Source organism: Zalophus californianus, chromosome 9, assembly GCF_009762305.2.
Source record: "Zalophus californianus isolate mZalCal1 chromosome 9, mZalCal1.pri.v2, whole genome shotgun sequence".
Lineage (NCBI taxonomy): Eukaryota > Metazoa > Chordata > Mammalia > Carnivora > Otariidae > Zalophus > Zalophus californianus.
Genome location: NC_045603.1, coordinates 16,033,178 through 16,057,381, shown reverse-complemented (window position 1 = coordinate 16,057,381; position 24,204 = coordinate 16,033,178). Strand labels below are relative to the sequence as shown.

At 43.6% G+C, this 24,204-nt stretch overlaps 1 protein-coding gene across 2 annotated transcripts in view; it reads left to right on the top strand.

Annotated features, from left to right (window-relative positions):
* The window catches only part of POLR3B (RNA polymerase III subunit B), a 111,114-nt gene that overhangs the window by 71,990 nt on the left and 14,920 nt on the right, over positions 1-24,204 (top strand). For both annotated transcript variants that reach the window (XM_027594631.2, XM_027594632.2), the window contains exons 20-23: positions 623-832; positions 3,157-3,315; positions 5,440-5,557; positions 7,198-7,340. In XM_027594631.2, coding sequence (XP_027450432.1) covers positions 623-832; positions 3,157-3,315; positions 5,440-5,557; positions 7,198-7,340 — 630 coding nt within the window. The remainder of the gene's footprint in view (positions 1-622; positions 833-3,156; positions 3,316-5,439; positions 5,558-7,197; positions 7,341-24,204) is intronic.

Genomic DNA, 24,204 nt, shown 5'->3' with positions numbered 1-24,204 from the left:
GGGCACAGAGTAGGTGTTTATTCACTACTTCGTAAATGAAAAGTTAAGCAGATGAGTAAATCCACTCTTCTCTGCTTTCACTTTCCTCCTTTTCCTTCCTTCCTTTCTTATCCTTCCTTTTCTCCTGCTTTCTTTTTTATTTAGAACTTTTGTAATGGTTGATTTCTTTTTATGGAATGTATCTGTCCTGTATAAGCTCTTGCCTGTCAGCACTGGGTGTGGTTTCTGATTACCTTCCTGTAACAGCTGGAAATGGGTCCGCAACATAGTAGAACGGAGTACAGAATTGTTGGCTTACCTGTGAAGTTAACCAGGGGAGACTGGTAATTCCTGAAATGGGGTCAATTGTATAAATCCAGTAGGTTGAAGTTAACTTAGGTTAGAATATCTTGGGTGTGATTTTTCTTCTTTATAGAACTTTTAATGTTACCGAGAAAAAAATGCTTTTAAATGTCGGTAGGCACTGTGAGAGTATTGCTTTTGAAATGTTTAACCTGAAGGTTACTTTATGTTAATTAGTGAAAATAATGTGGGTTTTTTTTTTCCCATCTCTGTAGTCGTGGCTACCTAATTATTTGACATAATAGAATATTGCATTTTGCTTTCTCCAATATCAACGAAGGTACCATTGGATACAACCAGCGGAACAGAATCGATACTCTCATGTATCTGCTAGCATACCCACAAAAACCCATGGTTAAAACAAAGACCATCGAGTTGATAGAATTTGAGAAACTGCCGGCTGGACAGAATGCAACAGTTGCCGTGATGAGTTACAGCGGCTATGATATTGAAGATGCCCTGGTTTTAAACAAGGCCTCCTTGGACAGGGGTAAGTGGGTTTCCAGACCTCTGACACCATAAGGCGCTCTGTGCAGAATTAGGTACAAGGACAATCAGCTAAAAATCACCTGGTGTCAAAATGTTAACGTTGGTTTCAAGTGATTTGAATTTTATAACATACAAACAGGAGGTGGTTAGGTTTTGGCGTTGACGTTTTTTATGAATGTTACATAGAGGTAATTTATTAAATGAATTACTAAATGGTTTTTTTTTCTTTGTTATTTTACTTTATTTGTGACGTGAGACAGTTCCTCAACAGAAAACATGCAAGAATTTATCTCCTAGCAGGAATTCTAATAAATGAAATATGGTCTTTGAATCTGGCTAGTTATATATTCAGCAACAAACTGAGAAGGCAGTAGCAGTATTTCTGTGTTAAAGGGGATTTTTAAAAATTGTATGTCTCAGCCCCGTAACGTTCATACCTTTTTGTTAGCAGAATGCTGAAAGTTAAAAACTCACACAAACACCTAGAGTTTTTACACAACCCTTTGTCTGTTTTTTGACAGTTTACTTTTGCAAGTCACCACTTCATGGTTTGGACCCGTCACCTGACCTGAAGCCTGACTCCTCTCTTCATAATCTGTTTCTCTTTTTCCTCCCTGGCATGCCCACTCTGCCTTCCCCTTCACTCTTTGTAGTTGCTAGGCAGCCATAATAGTACTCCTAGACATGTGTCTTTGGCATTAATGTTGGCTGCACTTAATTTATGCCTCTTTTTTTCCTCCAAATGACAACAGCCATGCCTTAAAACTAGATGTTTTCCTTTCTGATTAACTGGTAACGTTTACGTGGAAATCTGAAGACTTTGTGATATCTGTCAGAAACTGCACAACACAGTTTAATGATCTGAGTTTACCGTCCTCCAGCTTTTCAACTATCACCTGTAAATACAATGTCCATTTACACTTAGGGGAAAACACTTCTTGATTTCAGGCAGTCTGGTTTCTCCCTGCGCTCCAGCACACTGCAGTTAATGGCCATTGTACAGAATTTCAAGATCATGTAACGTTTCCAAAGCAGCTGGCTCTGGGCTCGGACTTTATTATGGTCATATGCAATTGACTAGGAGCCACACCTAGTTGTAGAAATTGGTTATTTCGTCTTACGGTCACCTTCGTGTTTTAAAAATTACATTAGAGCACCAGGATTTTATTTAGAAATCTTTTTCCTGATTTTCTAAACTCACATTCTTAGATTTCTTGTACGAGTTCTGCCTTTGGTGGAGAACCGTAAGTGAAGGATTTTCCAACCATGCATTTATCTCATCAGTAATAGCTGGGGTTTAATCCCGAGACATTTTCCTATTGCAGCGAACTCTGACATGGCTCAGTATATCCTGGGGAGATTAGAGAGAGTCCAGCTTAGAATAACGGCTTGGCCAAAGGGAGAAAAAGGAAAAAAGAAAGACATGCGGTCAAAGAATCTTGGGAAATGGTATTTAGTGCTGAAACATTGACAGCTCTTCTGGGCAACTCTGTAACTGATGAATCTTCTTGTGGGATTCAGTGCTGGAAGTTTTTGCTCCGTCTAAAGTTTTCATTCTGTTCATTTTGCTGATCTTTCATAATGTTTATTTAGCTTGTTAGTTGGTCTCAGGACTTTTCCCCCATCCACTAGACAAATGTGATCTAAAAATATAATCAGAATAAACTCTGATCTTTAGGGCACAGGCAAACGATTTCTCCCCTTAAAATCATTTGTTTGCAGCTGCTTTTCATTCTGTCTCCTCTGTGGAGAAAAAATAATCTTTTGTTTCCTTGTTTGGGACTTCCTCTATATGCCAAAATTAGAAACAGGAAAACTTTTCAGAGCAGGTTAGCAGAAGTGATGCACCAGAAGAATGTGTAGGAAAATCGTGGCTGATCGGTGGACTTGGCATGTTTCAACTGTGCCACCAACTTGCTGGATGACCTTGGCCACATCACTTCCCTGGACCTCATTTTGTAGCATTCATAGCACCTGTAGATAGAGGGGGTAAGCCAGGTAGTCCCTGGGGCCCTTTCCAGTTCCTGCATTCTGTGGCTCTGTTCTCCGAAAGAATCACAGTGACACTCTGATTTCTCTCGCCTTCCTTCAGCATGGCGGTATATTCCATGCTGACACATCGTTGTAGAGACGCCAGCGTTTTTATGGACAGTGGTGGCGGGGGGAGCTCTGAGCCAGTTCTTCAGATTATCAGATCCTTATTCGGCCCATCCCCGATTATCCAAATGTAGAACATGTTTGGGGGTGCACGTGTTGACTGACACAAATCTGTGTTTTCTCATAGTCCTATTGGTGGTTCTGATCCCCATTTGGGTTTCATTTTAGGCTTTGGGCGTTGTCTTGTATATAAAAATGCTAAATGTACGTTGAAACGCTATACCAATCAAACCTTTGATAAAGTGATGGGGCCGATGTTGGATGCTGCCACGAGGAAACCCATCTGGCGACATGAAATTTTAGATGCGGATGGTATTTGTTCCCCAGGTAAGGGCCTTTTTAAAAAAGCCATTTATATGTATACTTTTTGAAATATAAAAGTTACTCAGCAGTATTTCTCAATATTTGGTAAACAGAAGAAAAAGGATACCTTACAAAACCACTTTCCTAACTCAGTGTAGTCATTTTTTTAAGGTGTTTTTTTGTTTGTTTGTTTGTTTTAAATTTTAGAGAGATAGCACACAAGCAGGGGGAGGAGCAGAGGGAGAGGGAAAGCATCTCAGGCAGACTCCCCACTGAGCATGGAGCCCGACACAGGCTCGAGCACAGAGCCTGACGCGGGCTTGATCTCGCGACCCTGAGATCATGACCTGAGCTGAAACCAAGAGTCAGACACTCAACCGACTGAGCCACCAGGTGCCCCAGTAAGTGACAGTTTTATGGATCTCTTATGGAGTATTAGAACGAGTCTGGACCACTTACTTTTATTAATAGTTATTTCAACCAATATTAAGTCACTGCCAACTTAACTTGGACAACGAGGAAGTCAAAACATTTCTTTGATTTTCTTGCTATTCTCACCTGTCTTTGCGTCTTTTCCTGGTAAGCTCAAGGCCAACTACTCCAGGACTGTCACAGCACTATCTTCCCAGCCACATAACCCAGGTTAAGAGTGAGAGAAATTCTGCAAGAAACAAACGCAGCAAGGCAGAGAAGAAGCTGTGCACCACGTGGGCTGTGGGCACCTCAGCAGATGCAGCGCTCACCATCCGTGCACCATCCTGACAAGTCACGTGGATCTCCCCTCCCAGCATCCTCCCCGACACAGCCCCTCTCTCCACCTCCCTGTGGCTCCCATCACCTGCTCTGCTGCCAGAACTCTCCGACGGTCTCCCCTGCTTTGGCCCCTTTCTACTCTTCTCCACACTGTGATCAGAATGATCATTTCAAAATGGATATCTGATCGTAATGAAAATAGTAGCATGGCTGCAAGGCCTTGTGTCTGGGACCTGTCCCTTCCTCTCTTTCTCTCTCTAGATTCACGTTTAGCACCCTCCCCTGTACTCTCCCCATGAGCCACACTCCCACTGGCCTCCTTTAGGAAGTTCTGACTATCAAGTCCTGCAGCTTAATAGTTACACAAGCCTTCCCCACTGCTCAGAACACACTCCCCTCCCCTGTTCACTAGGTAACTCCACTCATCCTCCAGATCTCAGCTCACTTCCTGAGGGAAGGCTACCCCAAGCTTCCTGCCAAGGTCAGATCCTCTTGCTATCAGACGTCCTCATAGCTCTTTATAGGATTCCTCAACCTGGTTGTGATTGGACGTAGGTTCACCTGTGATCCTTTGGTCAGTGTTAGTCTCCTCCACTGGCCTCTAAGGCTCAGACGGGCAGTTGTTGTGGGCTGCGTCAGCAAAATTCATTACAAGGTTGTAATTATAATGGAGTCACACTTTTTAGGGGAAGAAGATTCTAATAAAGTCAGTCTGAGCTAAACGCACAAACGATGACATGCCAGTGTAAATGTAGGGACATGGCCTTATTCTAAACAATTCCTTAAAGCGGCTCTTCTGCGATTCAAAATTTTAAGTAGAAAAGTACAACTAGGATGGATTACTACTATGTAGAAATATATGTACAGAAGCACAGACTGGAAGGGAAATTCGTCAAAAAGGACCACACTGGGGCGCCTGGGCGGCTCAGTCGGTTGAGCGTCTGACTCTTGGTTTCGGCTCAGGTCATGACCTCAGGGTCGTGAGATCGAGCCCACGTCGGGCTCTGTGCTCAGCGCGGAGTCTGCTTGAGATCCTCTGTCTTCCTCTCTCTGCCCTTCCCCGTACTTACATGTGCATGTGCGCTCTCCCTCTAAAATAAATGAATAAAGTCTTTAAAAAATAAGTTGCCACTTACTGACCTGAAGTTTCTATTGTTAGTACAGTCCCCTAAATCAGTTTCTTGATTTTTTTATACTCTGTGTGCTAATCTGATTTTTCAGATGGGCTGGCACAATTATAGACGAGTCCTATTGAACTATAGCTCACACTGCATCGGCTTTTTCCTTGTGTGCATTTCATGGACCAATCTAATCACATAATTGTATGCCCCAGTAATGCTTGTATTCCGCAGAGATGATAACGATTGGGCTATAATTCCCTTCTCTTTTTCTTAGGTGAGAAGGTAGAAAACAAACAAGTGCTGGTAAATAAGTCCATGCCTACAGTAACTCAGATTCCTCTGGAAGGAAGTAATGTGCCGCAGCAACCACAGTACAAGGATGTGCCCATCACGTATGTATTGGTTGGACCTCGGAAATACATAGGAAGATTCAAAAAAGAGAGAGAGAAGGGCTAGGGGAAATTAGAGATTACCTCTTGGAGGGTTAGAGAGTGGAAATTACAGTTTGGGGTATTAACAGTTGCCGTGTGAAGACAGCAGGGAATGGAAGAAAAAACTCAGCTGTGGAATCGTGTAGGCCTTCCCACCTGGGTTTGAGTTGGGGGCCAGATAGGCAGGGGTTCCAGGCAGAGGGAACAGTGAGGTGAAGGCCCCATGAGCAGAAGAGCACCTGGGTCTGGAGGACCAGTGTACCCTGCTGGGACAAGGTTGTGCACTACTCAGGAATTCATTCGGTAGAGGGTGATAGTGATCAGATTTGTGTTACATAAATAAATTAATAAAACTGTACTGGCCACAGTGCGGCATCAACACGATAGTGGATGACAGCTGGGTTTTAGTACTGGTTGTGTTGTGGGTTACCTCACATGGATGAAGCATGCAAACTCTCTGGCTCAGTTTTTTCGTCTGAGCAATGAAAGAGTTGTGCTTATTAATCTCCAGATGCCCTCTGGGCTCTCAAATGGAGTGAAATACAAGACTTCGTGAGATGAACCATGGGCCAATGATAACAGCCACACTGTGACCATAAAAACAAAACTGAAAGAAGTAACAAGATACTTAATCTAGCCCAGGAATATGAGTTAATTCAGTTCATGAGGTGGGCCAGGACGTGACCTAGGAGAGGTGGATTCCGGGACAGCAGAAGGCAGTCCAGCAGATCCATTCGGCACCCAGCTGAGGTCTGCTCTGGGCCAGCCACGGTGCCGCTTGTACTGGACGCAGGGAGCTGAAAGAAACCACGAGCCTTGCCGGCAAGGAGCCGCATCTAGTTACCAAAGGCCTACACAAAGAAATAAGTACAGGGCATATCATGATCATCGTGGCTTAGTTGAGAACATTCACTGTACCAGTTACTGTTCTGGGCATTTTACATGTGACATGTTAGCTCATTTGTTCTTACCGTCACCCCCCTCCCCACCCCGAGCCAGGCTATCTTAATGGCCTTGTTTGAAAGACACAGAAACAGAGAGGTTAAGTAATTTACCAAGGTCACACAGCTACAAGTGGCAGTCAGGCTTTGAACTGACTGGGTGCCATGGATTTGTCTATGGAGTGGGAGCACAGGGGAGAAAGTAGGCCCTCCACTTAGGGGAGGGGTCAGGACCCTTGCACCCAATCCTACAAAACAAGGTTAGAAAGTGTGCTCACATATTTCTTATCCTTAAAAGAAAATGAAACCTTCCTTGGGGCTCTGTGATCCTTCCAAGCTGCCACTCTCGCTCTCCAAGCATCCCATTTCCTTGTTTGCAATAAGGGAGTAGCCGTGTGTGAATAATACGTGTGGTGTGGTTTACATTGCCTTATGCCTGCCTCGTAATAAGTGTTCAGTTAATGTTAGCCATTTCAGACTAGGACTGTAAAAGGGAAATTGTAACCTTTGAATTTAATGTTGAAAAACGAAAGGCACGTTTCAGAGTCCAGAATGGCAGTGTCAAAACATTCTGTGGTTGATATTAAATAAAATACGGCCTGTGAGCGATAGGTTCACAAAGGGCAGTTTGAAAACTTTTTGACTTCCTCTTAATATTAGCTACAAAGGGGCAACGGATTCATATATTGAAAAAGTGATGATCTCTTCAAATGCTGAAGATGCTTTTCTGATCAAAATGCTGCTGAGACAGACCAGGCGTCCAGAGATTGGAGACAAATTCAGCAGCCGTCATGGGCAAAAAGGTAAATTGTGTCATTCCTCAACTTGTTTCTGAAACTGAAAATAGTATTTAATAACCACGTACATGAGAAATGTAATATTATATTGGTATTAAAATTATGCTTGTTTTATCTCTTAGGTTAACCTGTTTATATTTTAATGGCATTGAAAAAATGTACCACAGGATTGCTTCTCTTTGCCATTTATTTCATTCTTTTGCAACTGCTCCCCCCTCAGATTATAATTATGAGTCCATTCTAGATGATGTATCTACTAAAGTACAGGTAGCTGTTTGAAAAAATTAATAGCAACACCTGTTTTTTATGGAAGGTGCCTATTTGCAGTACTGTCTGTTGGGCCGGAATATCGTGGGATGTCAGCAGGAGAAGGCGCGTCCGGGCCCTGTACAGGGCCGTGAGGAAGTGCGGACCCCAGGGGTCAGGCAGCCAGGCTGAGGCACCGGCTGGAGCTGTGTCGCAGCCTGGGTCTCGTGTCACCCTCGCAGTGCCCTGCCCACTGCCCAGTGGTCCCTCGCCTGGATGGGTTTGGGTTTCTCCACCTGATCCCACCGGCGAGCCCCACTCCTCCCTGGTGGTTGCCGATGAGTTCTCATGCATTCGTGGCTTTGTCTTGTCTTGTTTTTTCATCCTCAAGAAACAGCACTGTGTCACTGATTAACTCATTTTCAGGAGGGTCCCTTTTAGTGTATATCCGTCACGTTTCCGAGTAGAACGTTGGCCCTGGGGTTTGAACTGCCACGTGACTAGTTTAAGAATCACAAGAGCAGCTGACAACTTTCGTGGCACTGACTGCGTGCCTGGCAGTGTTCTCCGCACGTTCCATATACTGACTCACTGGCTTCTCACATGGTCCTGGGAGGTCGGTACTGTTTTCATCGGCATCGTACAGATGAAGAAACAGAGGCACAGTGACATGAGTAGCTTGCCCAGTGTCCGCCGTGGGTCGTAGATCTGGTTTTTGAACCCCAGCAGTCTGGCTCCAGAGCCCACGCTCGTGCCTGACAGCGGTGCCGTCCTGAGTGGCAAGCAGTTAGTGCTGTGCCTGCACATGGTAGGTGCTCCTGAAGAGAGAGCCGAGATCGCTGGATCGCTCACGTTGGTTCTCCTGCCTTTCTGCTCTCCAACTTTGTGTCTCCTCTTTACTCATAAATTCCTAGTGCGATGTCTTCTTGTTTTTAATTCATTGGTCTGAAGATAATTGCATTTTCTGTTCTTGCTGATTTCAACTTTTATTTGCTAAGCAAGTGTATAAAATACAACAGTTTGTTTACTCAAATGAATCCAGCCTTAGTTGTCATTCCTTCCATCAATGAAACTGTTCCAGACTAAGATAACTGTTTCATCAAAAACATTTTTAGTTCAGTTGACAGACAAAAGATTATTTTAGCCTGCCAGTATCTTATTTAAAAAAAATTGATTTTATTCATGTGAATTTGACACTTCTACTTCATACAATTCCCTAAGATGCTAACTCTTAATACCTTTTCAGTGTTCGTAAACATCTTTTGAGATTCTAGTGTTTTCTGCTACTTACCAGTGAAAAACAAATTCTCTGTGTTGAAACTATTTCTCCCTTTCTCTTGGTCTAGACAGTTTCTGAGGTGTACTCCTAAGTCATTCTGGGGTAACCCCATAATCTTGTTCACAGCCTCTATTTTACTTGACCTGTTCCCTGGATAAGGGCAAAGCTTGATACTCTTCTTATAAAATGTTGGCACTGGATGCTTTACAAGAATGCACACTATAAGAGAAGGTCTTCATTCTGAATCCATTTATAAACTTCAAATATCCCAAATCCTCATTCCTCCGGAGTATTGTGCAGAGTGGAAGGCAGGCAGACGTTTCAGTGATGATCCACTGCGTTCTAACTCCACTGAACTTGAAGACAGGGGTCATGACCTCACATTTTCATGAAGCCTGATAGAGCCTTTCTCATGGAGGATACCTAATAGGTAGTTGATAATGGTTGAATATATAAATAAATTGAAGGTAGGGAAATGAAAGGGGACAGATTCAGTACTCTTGATGGATTGATTTTACTCAGGTTTTCATCTATACATAATATGTGAGTGTGTATGTGTATAGTCTAGACAAAACAGTACTTTTGAAAATGAGAAACACACTTGTTAGTAAGCTGCTGTAAACGTAGACTCTACAGGTACAGGTAGAATGTCAGTGGTCTTTGTGCTCTAACATTTTTTCAGACTATTAATATGATAGGGACAATGTTCATTGACAAAAGTGGTTTCTAGAAACTGCAGATTTTGGAGGTCGGTTCAACCTTAAATGGGACTTGACTTGTGCATCCCTGCGGAACGGGAAGAAGCCCCCCTGGGGTGAGGTGACCTCTCGCTTGTGGTGAGGAGTTTATCTCACTAGTCCTCTTTTCCAGACGGCTTTTGATCCAAGGATGAAAACCTTCTGATTAGCCTCAATTTCCCTTGATACCTCCTTCTCTTACAGCTTCATCAGATTTATTGAAAAGATTGGGGGAAAATGGGCAAACAAAAAAGAGGTAGTGTAAGCCTTAAGAGAGTGATGGAAGGAATGATGTAGGACCCGTACCTAAACATAATTTTTTTTTTGTTTTTTTAATCAAATAATAAAAGCACATGGCTTAAAAGGTCAAATAGTACAAAAGGGGGGTTTGAACTGAAAAACATCAATCCCTGCCTTTTCTCCAGTTCTGCTTCCCAAAAGTAATTTCTTCTCGTTTTTACCTTTGTATTTCAAAATAATATTTTTAAGCAGCTTTATATTCACTCATCCATTTTAGAGATTACCTACTGATTTTCTTTTTTTTTTTTTTTAAGATTTTATTTATTTATTCATGAGAGACAGAGCGAGAGAGAAAGAGAGAGAGAGAGAGAGGCAGAGGGAGAAGCAGGCTCCCAAGGAGCAGGGAGCCCGATGCGGGACTCGATCCCAGGACCCTGGGATCATGACCCGAGCCGAAGGCAGACGCTCAACCATCTGAGCCACCCAGGCGCCCTACCTACTGATTTTCTGTTACAACAGACAGGAGAAGCTAGCACTTCGCTGCTTCCCTTTCTTACTCCCCACCTCCATTCCTGGCACAGATTTATCATCATTTGGGGTTACTTAATTATTTAAATTGCATTATTTATGACCACATAAATATTGTTCACCCCCAAACCAAGTGGTTGAGTGCGTTTTCTCTATTGTATAACTGTACTTTTTTCAGAAGTTAACTATCTCGTTTTTAAAATTTGCTTAATTTTCTTATTCCTGTTACCATTCGTCTACACCATCAGCAGCCTCTCCACACAATTCCCCACGTGATCAGTGGTCTCCTGGGACCATTCCCCCCACCCCCCCGAAAGGCCTCCTCTACAGGCCCCGTTCTTCTCACTGCAGTGGTTTTCCTCTGAGGCCCCGCTTCCCGCCCAGTGTGTTCAGAATGGAACCCCATAGGCCACAGGGGCACTGGGCAGAGCCTGGCTCAGTGGGGGCCCGAGCGGCCTCATCCTGTGGGCCCCAGAAATGTTTTCAGAAAGTTTAGAAAGTACTCTGCGTTAGTTTGCTCTAACCAAGTACCACAGACTGAGGGCTTAAACAACAGAAATTTATTTTCTCACAGTTCTGGAGGCTGAAGTCCAAGGTCAAGATCGTGGCAGGTTTGACTTCTCCTCAGATCTCTTTCCGTGGCTTGCAGGTGGCCATGTGGTCCCTGTGCCCTCACACAGTCTTTTCTCTGTGCTCCTGCACCCTGACGGCTCTCCTCTTACAAGGACACCAGCCATATTGGATTAGGGCCCACCCCATGACCTCATTTAGCCTTAATATCCTCTTTAAAGACCCTGCCTCCAAATAGGGTCACATTCTGAGGTCTCCTGGGGGTTAGGACTTCAACGTAGGAATCTGGGGTGGGGGACACATTCCATAAGACACTCTAGATCTGCTCAGTGGGAGTCATTTATGAAATTCCCATTTGAGCCCCTGTTTCTTGGCTCGTCCCATGTCATCCCCACTCCCTACCCCCCGCCACAGTGGAATAGTCTGTTCATTCAATTGCTGAGAAAGGATGCACGAGAAGTAAATTTTGTGAGATTGTGTATATCTGAACATGTTCTATCCTCATACTTGATTTATACTCTGGTTGGTTATAGAATTCTAGATTGAAAAATTCTTTTCTCTAAGGATTCTGATGACATTGCTGCATTATCATCTAGATTCCGTGTTACATTATTCTCGATCTGTGTGTATGTACACACATGCACCTGTTTCACTCTCTTTCCTTTCCTTCCTCCCTCCTCACTTGCCTCCCCCTCCCTGCAAAGCTTTTACTATCCTTCGTCTGTTCTTGGAATTCTGAAATTTTCTTCCCTCGTCCTAGGAAATCAGGTACCTTCTCTTCTGGAAGTTCAAGGTCCTTCCATTTTCGGACATTCTCTTATATTATTTTGTTGTCAGTCTCCATCATGTTCCTTGTACCCTCATTGTCCATTTCCTTATCTTGATTTTCTTTGTAGGAGATTTGATTTTTATTTTCCAGATTTTTTAACCTATTATATTTTAATTTCTAGTTAAAATTTTATATTTAGAGTCTTCTTTTTTATAGACATGAGTGTATATTTTTAGCATTATTTTCATTTTTAGTTTCTTGGGTTTTTTTTCCTTTCAGCTTTCTTCTGTTCTTAATTTTCTACATTCCTGGAGCAGTTTCTTCCCCTTCTGTGTATTTTAGGGTCTGATTGTCATTGTTGGGAGCTTTCCTCTAATACCTGGTATACCTGTGAACCCTAAGAAGCAACTGGAAGCTTTATGGCCCTGGCGGACATGACTGTAGGGGATCAGGCTGCCAGTCAGTTTCTACACAGTAGGATCTTTCTTACTTTTACTGGAAGTTTGGAGTATTTAAGGGACAGTTTGAAGACAAGGTGACCTTCAGGGACCCAGGTAGGGGCAGGGGGCTGGGGCCCAGTGTTTAGTGCACAGGCTTTCATTTAATTCCTCTCTACCAGGCTGGTTCCTCGTACCACCATCTGCTGTGCTTGCTACCCTTGAGGGTCGGGTCACTGTGGTTCCGTTTCTCGGCTAAAGTGTTGGGGGACAAGTGTAGTTTCCTGGCTGTATGGGGTAGGGAATAGAGAGTCAGGGGTCGGTGATTTCTTATGCAAACATTTACTTCTACAGGTATTTATTAAGTACCTTCTAAGTGTCTGATACTCTTCCAAGCCCTGGTAATAAGCAGTGAGCAAAACAGACAAAATTCCAGTCCATGTGAGGCTTACATTCCTGTGGGCAAGAGAGATAATGATACGTTTTGAGATAAAAGGGGAGAATAGGAAGCATGTGGGGGAAAGGCATGTGGTCAGTAGTTGAAATTTCAAGTCAAATGGTGGAGGAACTTCACCTTCTTGAAAAGGTGGCGTTGAGAGAAGTAAGGGAGCAGACCCTCCCTGGCCAACGAACACTGGAGGCAAAAGGAAGGCCTGGGGGGCCGGAGGCCCAGCCAAGAGTGATGGAGCTGGAGGACCCTCGGGGAGGGCTAGAGGCCAAGCTTGCCAGAGCAGAGCCAGCGAGCACTGAGTCGTCAGAGCCTCTCCGTGAACTTTTGCTCTTACTCTGAGTAAGATGGACAGCTGCTGAAGGAGTCCGAGCAGACAAGGGAGATGATGTGACTTACTCAGGCTGCAGTGATGAAAACAGACTGGGGAGGCAAGGGAGAAGCATGGTCCCAGCCAGATGCTCTTACGGTAACCCAGGCAGGAGTTGGTGATGAGTGGGAAAAACATGATGATGGGGAAATGGTGGGAAGGGATCAATCTGGACACATTTTAAAGGTAGCACCCACTGGGATTGCTGATGACTTGGGGTGACTGAGCTCTACACCTCATCCCGCTTTTTATCATACTTTGTGTCTCTGTCTCCTGAGCCTTCCACGGAGCAGGGGGAGAGGGCTTCATGCTTCTCTGCAGGTACTTGGGTTTACCTTTCTCCCGTTAAGCCACTTGACTGTTCTTTACTCCTCAGCTTTCCCTGCTGTATCTTTATCTCTTGCCTATTCTTTTTCTTATAGGTTTGTTTTTTCAACTCTAGTGTTAGGTTTGGAGAAGGAGTGGAGCTAAACATAGGTGTTTCAGCAGTCATGTTTACTGGGAACCCCTGTGTTTGCTATTTGAGAGTGCTCAACACAAGAGTGCTTCGTGTGCTTGGGGTTTTTTACTGCAGTTTGTAGAGCTGACGTTAAAATGATTTTAATAATTTATTAATAAATTATTATATTATTATATATTACTATATTATTATATATATTTATTATATATATTAATTATTATATTTATTATAATTATAATAAATTATTATTTCTAAATTAACAAAAGGTGAGAGGAATATTTAGAGCACCAGATTTTTGTCTGCTGACCAGAGCTTTGCCTCTAAGTCTTCTTGGTTTTATTGGCTATTTTAATCATTTCTGATATTGAAAACTAACTTAAAAATATTTAAAGCTCACACACTGAGAATTTTGACCTAAATGTAACAGTCATCATAAGGGTATTACATCTGGTCAATTCTTAATTATCTGAGAAGAGCTTATCTTTCACCTGGGTTATTTTTGTAGCTAAGGTCTACCATTTTGTTCCTTTCCCTGAATGCTACCCGTCTGAAACGAGGCACAGCACTAGCAGACGTCTAGTTTTTGAAGTTCTTTTCAATTATAAATGAAATTGTGAGTTTGAAAAATAGCAATGGTTCTGTTAAAATAATTGTATATGTGGTTAAATATCCAGAATACCATGTTGGCTAACTTAGGTAAGTACATTTTAGGTTCACTGAGGATAGGAAACACATCCTACTAAATTTATTTCACCTCCAAAGCACTTGGCACAGCACTTTGCATATAATGTGGTTTCCCGTGACTGTGTCTGTGGAATAATTTATTAAGTAGAGCCTCTTAAATGTACAGACATAATAAGCCAAAATCATCTTCCCCAAATTAGTACAATTTATTCTTCCTAGTAAATATCAGAAATGGGATGTGTCATCTTTGGACTGGTACAGGAGCATCACCACCCAAGGCTCCTAGCTCCCCAGGCATAACTGAAATCACAAGCCCCCTTCAGCTTTTCCAGCTGAGTGACTGAGTACGCATGCCCACCCCGGGCACCAATGGGAATGTGTCTTGACAGCCCCAGAGAAATCTGTTTGCTCATATTTAAGTCACTACTGTGGGCTCAAAACTCTGTTGGGCTCATAGGAGCTAGAAGGACATCCCCCCTCTGCTAATGCCCATGAAGAGTTGACTCTGTATCCGAAGCAAAAAGTGAATACAAAGGATTACATATGGTCACAGGCTAAAGGACATGAGAAAGGCCAGTAGTGAGAGAGCAGTTGGGAGTTATTTGTGGGTAAGAATAAAATCTTTGAGTTTGGAAAGACCTTTTAGATTCTAGTCTAGGTCCATCTTCCTGGAATAAGAATTCTTTTAGCTTATCTTTGGCAGGTCGTTTTCCACTTTGTGTGTGGCCTATGAAGGGAAGTCCCTCCTGCTTTCCAAGGCAGCCTGGCCTGTGGTGGCGCCATTCCAATGGTTCTGTGGAGCCTGAGTGCGCTCCTCCGAAGCGTACACCCGTTGTCCTGCCCTGTCCTGTGTGGGTCCTGGATGGACACCTACCCCTTTTCTTCACAGCAGCCCTCTCTGTTCAGCATTTAAAGAAGGCCTTCCAGTTGGGAAAAAGTAGGGCAAAAAGGTAGAGGTCTTGAGCCCTAACAGAGTGAGCTGTTTTATCTGTATGCCTTGGTCTCCTCATCTTTGAAATGGGGACAGTTTCCTAGGAGTTGTCACTGGGATTAAAGGAATTGATGTGTGCAAAGCAGTGAAGCCAGTGTCTGGTGCACAGCCAGCAGCCAGTAAAGGTGAGCTGCCGCTGTTAGGTCCGTCCCAGGTCCCTTGCAGACCAGGCAGGAAAGGAAGGCTCGGAGACTGGGTGAGTTGGCTGCAGGTGGGTCCTGTGAAACGGGCGGGTGAGTCAGCACGACTTGTTGACCCACAGGAACAAAGAGGAAGGAGGCCCCAGGCCTGGTGTTAAGCTTGGTAAGTGATGGCACCAGTCGCAAAGCAGCTTTGTCTCACTGAACTTGAGGTGATAGAGGATCATCTCGAGCGCTGATGTCATTGACTCGTTCGTTTATCGAGCTTCACTGTGTCCCAGGCAGGCCCCGTTCTAGATAGTGGAAACACAGTGGTAAACAGGACTGACAGGGTCTCTGCTCTCCTGGAATTGGTGTTCTCCTGGGGGAGGAAACAGAAGGAAAGTAAATGAAAATATGAACATGATCATTTAAGGTAGTGTTAAGTGCTGTGAATGGAAGACGATGTGGAAGAGTGACTGGTTTGGGGGTGAGGGGAATGCGCTTTAAATTGATGATCAAGAACGGCCTCATGGAGGAAATGACATTTGAAGGATGAGAAGGAGCCAGCCAAGCAGAAGTCTGGAACAATTATGTCCAAGAGCCCTGAGGCATGAGTGAGCTTGATATATTCAAGGGACAGAATAAAGGCCATTCTGGCCGGTGCAGCATGCGGAGGAGCGCTCGGTGTGAGAGAAGTTGGAGGGGCACATCCCACAGGAACTTGTTCCTAATATGCTGGGAGCCCGTAGGGCTGTTGGGTGATGAGTCTAAGACCAGCATGTGGAGATCTAACTTCCAGTGTGAGAGATCACCCTGGAGTCCAGTGGAGAGCAGATTGGAGGGGAGCAAGGAGGGGAGCAGGGTGACTGTCTTGCAGTCCAGGCAGAGAGGCTGGCGGCATGTGCTCAGAAGGAGCCCAGCAGGAATGGGGGGAAGTGATGCACGTGGCGTGTGCTCAGGAGGCCCAGCCAGCAGGACTTGCTGGTGGCTGAGGTTTGGGGAAGGAGGGGCAGGAACTGAAGGTGAGGATGAGGCCTGAGCAGTGCTGCTGCTGTTTACCAAGCAGTGGAGGACTGGGGAGGAGGTGTTGGGAGTTAGGCAGGGGCAGGGGTTGAGGACTGGGGCCTCAGGTCTGAGAACCCCCCCGGAGACTCCAAGTGAAGATGTTCAGTGGGCACATGGACATAGAGTCTGGAACTCCAGGGAGAGGTTAAGGCTGCAGGTAAAATGTGGACGTCATGTGCATGTAAATTTATAGCATTTTTTACCTTCTGCATTATTAGTAAGTTAAAAGCAATTTCATTCCATCCTTAACCTTTACAGTCTAATTGGTATTGTTACTCCTATTCTATAGAACCTGAATGTTGAGGTTCAGAGAGGTGATGAGTAGCTTGCCTGATACAGCTCAGTGCTAGCAGAGCCAGGATGCGAATCCAGGTCTCTGATCTGAGTACATTTCCCATTCTGTTAAATCTGGTTAAAGGTGACTCTTGTCTCTTATATCCCATTGTCACTCTGCCCCCAGATGGGCATATTCCCTGGGAATCCCCCCTTGGGGATACCAAAACCTAATATTTCTTGTGTCTTTTCTGTATCTCCTCCTTAAGGTGGTCATTTTCTCAAAATTCCCACTCTTGGATAAGCAGGTTTACATGGCTCTCCTCTGCCACCAGTCTGGAGTGAATACTAATCCCTGCATGTTTTGTTCCAGAAATACCTGCGAGACCCCCATATTAAGACATACTCCTAATATAAAGCTGTGTTTGTCAGGAATCCCTTCCCTTCTAGAATCAACTCATTGTAAAACACGGTCCCCGTTCCCTTCTTTAATCAGTCCTCCGGCCAGGCTTTCGTGCCTTGGTTAAAATTCTGTCAAGAACTTGAGCAGATATTGAAAGGAAGTAAATTGAGCCCTCAGCTTTGACCATTCTCCTGATCCCTCTGGCTAGCTGGGATAGTTAGGGCCCTGAGGGACAGTGAGGACAGTGAGCTGGTACAGAACATTCGCGTCTGGCAGGCACAGCTGGTGGCATCTGCAGGGAACCATACAATGCAGCCTCCTGGGTGCGGGGCCCGAAGAGGAACTGCTTCAGGCCTAGAAGAGCTGGACGTTGGCAAGTGGGCCGTGAAGGGGTTGGAGAAGCAGTCCCCAGCCTCAGCCATGCTCTCCGTGGTTGCCATGAAATGAGCTGACAAAGTTCCCTAGTGCTGGGAGTCTTCAGGGTATATGGGTCACACCATGATTCCTGCAGTGATTTGGTTCTCTTTTGGCCCAGACATGTGCCAGAGGAAGAGCAGTGTTAGCTGGACTTCAGTTTGCACTCGGAAGGCAGGATCGTGTGGAAATAGTATTTTGTCCTTCATAGCGTCACCTGCAAGTGGACATATATGCAGGCTCTATGAGAAAATACAAAGATCATTTTGATTAATGTATCTTTATGCCCATCTCTTTTTTCCTCTTGCACTGAGAGCATTGTATTTGTTATCTTCGGTGTTCAGAACGCAGTGTAGCCCTGCAGATTACCTGATTGTCGTCCTTTGTTAATAGTTTACTGTGACGAAGCTGTGGTGAGCAAGGGTTCTTTTGGTACGCATGGGGTGTGTAGATTGCATTTCTGCCCCTACAGCTTCTTACAGTATCCTGTCCAGCGGTTAGAGGAGACTTCAAAATCTACTTTCACAGACCATGAGTGTCTGTCCTGCTCAAGCCTGATCAGTTCAAAGGTGGCAGGGTCATGAGTAGCTGAGGGGAACAAACGTGCCGCAGAGGCTACCCGGCCGGGCTGTGTGCTGGGGGTCGTGGCAGCTCAGGCGGCGGATGGAGGAGGACAGAGTGGGGGAGTGGGAACTGGAGGAGGAGCCTCAGCGCCAAGTCGTTGGGAGCCCACATCCGTGCTGGGCGACAGGCAGGCAGTGAGCTAACGGATCAGAGAAGGACCGCTGAAGAATCAAAGTGTTTGAGCAGGAGCTGTGTAAAACGTGATGGCCTTGTAAGCAGCATCGCCTTCTGTGGCCACAGGAGTGGAGGAGCGGGAAGCGGCGAGCCAGGTGTGGAGGACGGAGGAGCTGTTGCGTGAAGAGGAGGGCATCACAACGCAAATCCGACTCCAGCCTGAGCGGGATGCAGGACACTCTTTAGATAAGGGCATTCCAGTCGTCTTCTAATGAGAAATTCAAAGAATTTTAATGAAGTACAGCCCTCCCTTTGGGCCTTTGTGGGGCCTGTTATGTATCTCATCCCTAAATGCCACTGAATCCACTCCCCCCCAGAAGAGCTGGGCCTTTAATCAAGAATCTCTAGAGCAGTTCATCCTTTGGTAGAACACAAAATAGTTCCATACACCGAAGTTGTGGATTTGTTGTGTTTGCTTACAAAGGAAGAAAATTTTTGTTTAGTGTGTTTTAATCTCAGCTGGGAAGAAGTATTATAACCCTGAAGTCTTGTTCTCTTTTCCAAGTGTTCTAGACCTCTAGGTACTTTAGAAGGACTTCTGTGATAGCACAGTGACACTGCATGGGGGAAAATAGAGCAGAAGGTGGGTCTGGAATATTCTTTGTTTTATCTTCCTCTTCTTCATCACTTTGTACACAGAGTTGAAGATAGAAAAAGACATCCACATATAACGTGATGGGAGTCGTGTTTGAAACAAGACTTCTTATTGAAGTCAAAATTAGATATTTAAGCCTCTTGAGCTTTGGTGTAAGTACTATATGAAGGGAACTCATCAAAGGCAAACATTTTTATCTTGAGCCTTGTTTTTTCTGATGGTTATTTCATTTATGAGAAGGGTGAGCAGATTTCCTGCTTTTTTTAAAAAAAATTTTAACAGAAATTATCTGCCGGCCAAGTTAAGTTTCCTTTCAGTGTGCAGACAAACCAAATTATTATATTTCCAGATTTCCTCCTACTTTTGCTGCGATTCACAACGAGGGAGGAAAAAGTGGACTCCTTTGATGTGGGGGGAAAAAAAGCAATATATCACTTCCCTGAAAGAACATTTCTCAGTCTCTCATGTGAAAAAGGATTAGCACCTCCAACAAAGGTCCTGTAGATCACAGAATCGGGCAGCAATACCAAATAGTACTCCTAAGGAGAGGAAAAACTGTATTTGAGCAAGAGTGTTTGTCCTGGCAAACAGAAGCTTTTTAATAACTGCAAATCTGAGATAAAGGCCTACGCTCCTCGGAGTCTCCCCGTAAATCCTCAGACAGCCAGTTTAAACAGAGCGAAGCTGACTTTCGTTTTAGAATAGAAATATAGTCTTGTCAAAGTACCGTGTTTTCGTGGACCGGCTCTGAGTATCTGTGGTTCATAAGGATCACGTATTTACGGATAAAATGGTTTGGAAGATTCTTCTTTGACCCTGTCCTGTCAACAGCAGTTTGTTAGAAGGTGGCTTGCTTCTATTTTGCATTAATAAAAGTTATTCCAAAGCAAAACAAGTTGCTGAATCAATGTATTAAGTTAGTCAGCAAAACAAGTTGCTGAATTAATGTATTAAGATTTTGATTGAGTGTTTATTAGAAGGAAAGGAAACCGGCCCTGACTTCCCAGCACATTACCGAATCCTTACACAGTTGGTATAAAGAGGCTGTGGGAAATCAGAAAATGCCAATTCTTGTGTGGCAGAAAAGCTGAGAGGAAAGTTTGTTCGTTCAACCAGCTTTTTAAAAACTGCTTTTTCCAGGTGTTCATGTACTTCCTTTTTCTGGATTCTGCTTTCTAAAATTGAGAGAATGAAAAGGCTCTGATTGAAAAATAATAATCATACCTTAATAGCACCTTGTGCACATGTGGTACTTGAGGCGCCTGCAATCCGCTCTGCTAGCCTGAAGCTTCAAAGTGTGCGTGTCTTTGGCTCCCTACTTTGCTTGATCCTGCTTGAATGAAAGATTCTAAGTGGGAGGGGGAAGGGGGCCAATGGAGCTATAACAGTGGGAGCCCCGGGATGAGGGGTAGGATGCCAAGTGACCCTTCAGAATTTTGGTCCAAAAACAAATTCTGGGAACTCTTTAATGTGAGAAATCAGGATTATTTTGTCCACATGGACCCCTTAATCGTAAGAAGATTTTTATTTACTTTTTTAAGAACAAATTTTGGTCTTCGGTAGCTAGCTAGTAACCCTCTGACCTTTCAGTAAATACCCAACTAAAGCTTTGAAATTAGGGTGTTTAGTGTTTTATGGCCCAGAATAAAAATCTCCAATTCTGTTTCCAAATAGTGTAGCCTCAACACATTTTATTAAGCTCTTGACACATTCAGCCGTGTGTATTTTGTAAAGTTCCTATGGTTATTGTTTTACAATAGCTGCTTCCAGAAGCATTGTAAGGGTTTCAATTAATCAGCCCTTTGTGTGCTTCAGACTATGCAAATTTATCACATCAAACCATTCAACTGCTCATGGGAAAGCCGTGTAAAAACTGTATTGTCTTCTAGCGCCTCCTCTCATTTAGAGTGATGTTTTAATAAGAAAGCTAATCAAGTTTTCTTATGCATTATTTATCTGTTAACATGTAAGGAAGAGCCGAATTAAAATTATGTCAACTGGGATATGGCAAGAGATGTGATAGATCTGGAAGTGATTCAACGGCAAAACAAAGCTCATATGATTCAACAGTTTTTGTCTCCTCCCCTCCCCCTGGGGATTATTTAAGGTGCTGGTGTGAAAAATAAAAGAAGGTTAATTCAATAACTGGGAAGGAGGGAGGGGAAGAAAGGAGGAGCCACCTGTGTTAGCCTTCATGTTTTGATTTAGAGATGTACATTTCTGAATATAGAAAGGCTTATCGAGATGAGTTCATTCACAGCAAAAACATTTCTTCCTTGAGACAGCCAAACTGGAAAGCATTCGCACTGCTTACCTCCACCACTCATCCAGGCTTTCATCACTTAGTCAACTCTTTTGCCCTAGAAGTCTGCAGCCCAGGCCCTGTGAGTTGTAAAGTTTCGGACACCGTCGCACTAATGTGAGATGATCTGAACAGCCTGGCTCCGAGTGAGCTTCTTTTCAGCCTCTTCATCCACTTGGTGCTGCTGCTTCTGTTCATTAGGCTGGTCTCCTCTGCTAGTTTGCTTCCTGCTGAGAGTAATTAGGTTTCTTATATAATAACAATTCCTTGTATTTAGATGCTGCCTTTCTCTAAGGACCTTAAAGTACCTCTCAGACCTTAGCTCATCTGTTCTTCTAACACAATTGCCTCATGAGATAGGTGCTAATTATTCCCATTACAAAGACGAAACGACTAAGGCTCACCAGAAAGTGGTGCTTTCCCCCACCCAGAGTAGCACAATATCACTTCAACAGCAGAAAGTCAAATTAAGGTCACCTGATTGCCTTACTCAGATCTGAGAGTCCAGGGGGATGATGAGCTCTTTGCAGATGGGGACCCCCCCATCCATGAACCTCATTAACACCGGGCCTGGCCAAGTGGTCACTCCTTCATTAAACACCAACACTTTTCTTCTACCGTGACTGATAGAGAAAACTGCCAGCAGTATTTCACCCTTCCTTAAGTGCAGAGACTGTTCTGCCGTGCAGAATAAAAAGCCTTGTCTCAGAGGTAAGTACCTGCAGAAGGTAAAAGTAGATCACTTAGCCCCCGGATTAGTATTATTTCAGCAGAACCCACTGCCCAATCTGCTCTGCGTCATTTAGAGCATTCGAAGGGGGCACGCTGAATTGTATCAGTGTTTTTGTTTTCAATATTCAGTCATTTTAATCTGCACAGGACACCTCTCAAGTGGAGTTGGGTCCCAAGCCACTCCCTGCCCCACCTCCAGGGCAATCCTTGTCCCACAGTGGGTGCTTGGTAACTGAGGGAAAGGACTCTCTTCTCCCTCAGAAAAGGAGGAGGCCTAGCACAGATCAGCCTCAGAGCAATGCACTTAATCCAAAAGCAGTTATACAGAGAGGATAGACTTGCTAAATAAAAATTACAACGATTAAAAAGTGAAGCAGAGTGTGATATTCAGATGAGACTGGCTATCGAGAAAATAGAAAACCCTTCGCTGGTCAGTGCTCAGCACACTGAAGTCACATCAAAAATAGCTCTTGAATTAAAGATTTCATTACAGTTTTCTTCTGCCAGTTACTACTCCTTTTCCTGTCTTGACTTGGTACTAGAATGCATTCGTTTTTCCTTCTTTTTTTTAACCTCCTTTTAATTTTTTCTGTTTGAATTAAGATAGGTCCATTACACTAAAGCTAGTTAAGGGGAAAAAAAAGCCAAAAATGACTTGTGAACAAGTCATTTGCTGTTTATAATAAGAAATACTTTCTAAGAATGATTCATTACATTAACCGAACTTTCACTGGGCAAACCTATTCTTAAAATGATTTATATGTTCTGCGGGGCCATGGAAATAGAAATAACAAATTGGCGTAAGATCCTCCAGTGTCTAGAGCATGACACAGAGAGAACTGTGACAGTGGGTCCCCAGATGTGCCTTTCCTGCGTGGCTTGGCTGTCAGACTTGTGGCTTTAGACTCCCTAAATTCTTCGCCTTTTACAATCTGAAATGTTGTGGATGTTAATGGAATAATATATTATCTATTTGGATATCTGGAACCAGATATCCAAACTCGTTCTGTGTTCTGGTGTCTCCTTATTACCTATTTTCATTTCTTAAAAGGTCTGTAGTGTAGCCTGTGGTCTGATTTCCCGGTCAGCCCCTGTGAGTCCTTGACATGTTCTGGGGCCCCTTCAACTGGGGTATTTGCATTTTGCTGCCAGGAGGTTGTGCTATAAACAATGGGGTGGAGACACCAGCATGAGCCAGGGGATGAAATTTTATTTTAAAATCTGAAATGCTGTGTAAGCATTTAAGGTATGAATCGGTAATTGTTTCAATAACAGCTTCCATTAGATATGGTTTATTTGTAGTCCATCCTCTTTTCAAGGGTCCAGGGGAGTGTTTAACACACTGGAGCGGACTGCATACCATTTACATTTTTAAACCAGCATTAAGGGAAAGTGACCATAACTTTTAAGAGTTCTAAATCTTGGGAGAGATTTTACGCCTCCCTCCTTAGAGAAAAGAGTTTTAATTTTTCATGTGAAAATAAGAAACCTTCCTTTGATGAAGGATCTGGATGTCTGAAACCGAGAGATACCTTTTTTAAAAAAAGAAAAGTCTGGATCGAAGACCAAGAGCTCTCTTCTCCCCCCTAATGAATTCCGGAAAATACAAACTTTTTAAAAATCATCTGTCTCATTTGAGATTCAAGATCATCAAATTCTGTCTAAATATTTTGTTTTAACTTCTAAGCTCATTATGGCTTCTTTGTGTTAACTTGTATTAAAATCTGTCAGCTATGACTGGTCTCATAAGCACAGCCAGCGGACCAGAATAAGTTAATTATTTACTTGTGTCACTAGTGCTCTTCATCTAATGAAATGCACAGCTGTGTTAGATCTGCAGTTGGATGTGTAGCTTCCATTGTTCCGAGAGTCAGCAGAGGGTAGAAGCCCCAGTGATGGAGAGCCCTCAGTTCTTTCTGCTGTTCTGGCTTTCTGTGTCGATTTCATGGATCTTTTATCATTCACTTTCACACAAAACAAACAACACAGGGCTGTCTGCTATGGGAACCATCTTGGCATATAAAAGGGTTTTCAGAGCCTAAAGTAATTTTAAGTTAGCTAAGATTTAATTTTTGGCTTACAGGTGCCCTTGATTCGGATGTGGCCAAAGCATTTCCTATAATGGAATGAAAAATTCCCAAAGTTACTTGTGTGTATTTTTAAATGCAGTGTCAAAAAGGGGACTGATAGAATTACTTCCCAAAAAAGGAAACCGGTACTACATTTTAATCAGATTTCAAGCAAAGTTATTAGAGATTCAGATTTCAGGGGAAGGAACATTGCTTTCATTTTAATAACAAAGTTAAATTGGCCTGATTAAATGTGTCAACGAAAACTAAAAATACAAGATGCAAATCCCCTCTCTCCTTACCCTCCCCCCATGGAAGTATTCCCTGCTCCCCCCCAC